Consider the following 2,500-nt stretch of genomic DNA (forward strand, 5'->3'; position numbering starts at 1 on the left):
ATATCTTATGTCATATCTTGCTTTCCATTTTATTTCACCAATTTCCTCTCTTCTTTCATCTCATATCCTCTGTCCTTTTTGTTTCTCAGGAAGAAATTCAAGACCAGATCTGGAGACACGATACGTCTTCAGGACTTACTCCAGGAAGGGGTCCATCGTGCTGAATTGAAACTGAAAGAGAAGGGACGTGATGAGGTAAATATATATATCTTTCCTTTTATATATACATATATATATATATGTGGCACAGGCATGGCTGTGTGGTAAGAAACTTGATTCCCAACCACATAGTTCTGGGTTCAGTTCCACTGTGTGGTACTTTGGGCAAGTATCTTCTACTATAGCCTCGGGTCGACCACAGTCTCATGAGTGGATTTGGTGGACAGAAACTGAAAGAAGCTGGTTGTGTGTGTTTGTTTGTGTTTGTCCCCCTATCACCACCTAATACCTGGTGCTAGTGTGTTTGTGTCCCTGTAACTTAGCAGTTCAGCAAAAATCACCGATAGAATAAGTATCAGGCTTTAAAAAGAATAAGTCCTGAGATCGATTTCTTCAACTAAAAAACCCTGTAAGGTGGTGCTCTAGCATGGCTGCAGTCAAATGACTGAAATGAATAAAAGAATAAAATATGTACATACATATATGGTATTGACCAGACTATCTGATTTTGTTATACATCACTGGCTACCTTGTGATTTGCATTGTTTTAGCTTTCGAATGATGCCATCCTGCTGGCTTGGTGAGCAGACCTGATTGGAAGGCTATTCCATTACAGGGGCTACCCATTTACAGCTGAGTAAACTGGAACAGCATAAAAGGAAGTGGTTTGCTCAAGAACACAATTTGCCACCCTGTCCAGGTATTGAACATGCAATCTAGCGATCATGAGTGCAACACCCCCTAACCACTAGGCCACATGAAGTCGAAGGCTGCCTTTGACTATTTCTATCTGAAAGTATTTTATCCAACCCTATATTTACCATCTTATTATTTATAGCATTATGTGCTTTGAAATCCTCTGTTCCAAAATAAAAAGTAATTTCACATCCTCTCAAAAATTTAGAAATTCTTATGATGTCAATGCATCTATGTTTGTGCGTGTGTGTGTATTTATTTATGCATGTGTGTATATGTGTGTTTGTTTACATTTGCACTTCTCCGAAAATGGCTGAACTGTTAGTGGCATCATCATTATTGTTATTCCCTCTGTTAGCTTCAAAAACATGAGGAATAAAAGAGATCAAAAGGATCCCCCTACATGAAAAATAGTTCAGGGCTTGTAGTAGGCAGGGCGTGCAACTGTAAAACAATGCCTTGATAATACATACTAGCAGGATCTGTGGAAATTCTACCATGTAAATCTGCATATTTGAATATCTATTCTCCCTTCTGCCGATGTACGTATCTTTCTATTCACAGAATACCGATAAGCATTTAAAACCTAATAACACCAAAGCAATTTTTAAAATATAAAAATATAATAGTGTTGCTCCTGCACGGCCACAGCCTTTGGTGTGGAACATATAAAAGATAAAAGGTTTAACATTTACAGCTATTTGTTAACTAAAGTTATTTGACTTTAATTGAACTATCTATTGATGTAACTTGTAATGCATATAAATTCATAGATTTTCATGACAACGCTTCATAATGTTAAACACTTTTATTGTGTCTGCTATTTGAGCACACAAATACAGAATAATATGGGCCTTCTCCCTCTTTCTCTTGTGTTTTTTGTCTTTCAGATTTTTTTCACCTGTTCCACTATTTCTGTTTCTTTGTATTCCCTTTTCCCCTCTACTTTTTATATATCTTTCTCTGAGTTATTACTTCCCTTGGTGTAACACATGGACAAAACAGCCTGACTGCAGGAGCAACATGAGTAATATTATAATCCTTCTAACCCATGACAGCATAGTTAAATGAATGTAAAAATGAACCAGTAATTTTCGTAGGACAAATTGCCTTCATTGTTAGCTTCAGTTCTCTGTACACTGAGTTCAATTCCACTGAGGTCAGCTTTCCCTCAGAGTACCTGTACGGAATGCCTGCTTGACTGAATTCAGAGGTGTATGAGTTGTTGTTCAGACACATACCCAGGTATGTATACACTTGCATATATACACACTCATGCACACAGATACACTCAGCAACTTTATCATACAAAAATAAATGCATTTATTTTTGCATGATATGCACGCACTTTCACATATGAACATATGCACACAAACACACACACACTTCTACATATAAATATATAAACATGCACCTTTACAGGTAAATGCATGCATACTTTCACATCTAAACAAATATACTTACACAGACATACAGTAAATTATATACAAGCACATGCATCTTTACATACTCATGTGTATAAAACATGGATATAAACACACATATATATATATATACACACACACACATAGGGAGGCATATACACACTAACATACAGAGATGCAGATATGCGCTAACTTACATTCTAACTCATTCATCTGCACAC

At 36.6% G+C, this 2,500-nt stretch overlaps 1 protein-coding gene across 1 annotated transcript in view; it reads left to right on the plus strand.

Annotated features, from left to right (window-relative positions):
- The window catches only part of LOC115213906 (arginine--tRNA ligase, cytoplasmic), a 242,583-nt gene that overhangs the window by 205,648 nt on the left and 34,435 nt on the right, over nucleotides 1-2,500 (plus strand). The window contains exon 11 of the mRNA XM_029782885.2: nucleotides 90-195. Within this exon, the coding sequence (XP_029638745.1) occupies nucleotides 90-195 (106 nt within the window). The remainder of the gene's footprint in view (nucleotides 1-89; nucleotides 196-2,500) is intronic.

Source organism: Octopus sinensis, linkage group LG7 (assembly GCF_006345805.1).
Source record: "Octopus sinensis linkage group LG7, ASM634580v1, whole genome shotgun sequence".
NCBI lineage: Eukaryota > Metazoa > Mollusca > Cephalopoda > Octopoda > Octopodidae > Octopus > Octopus sinensis.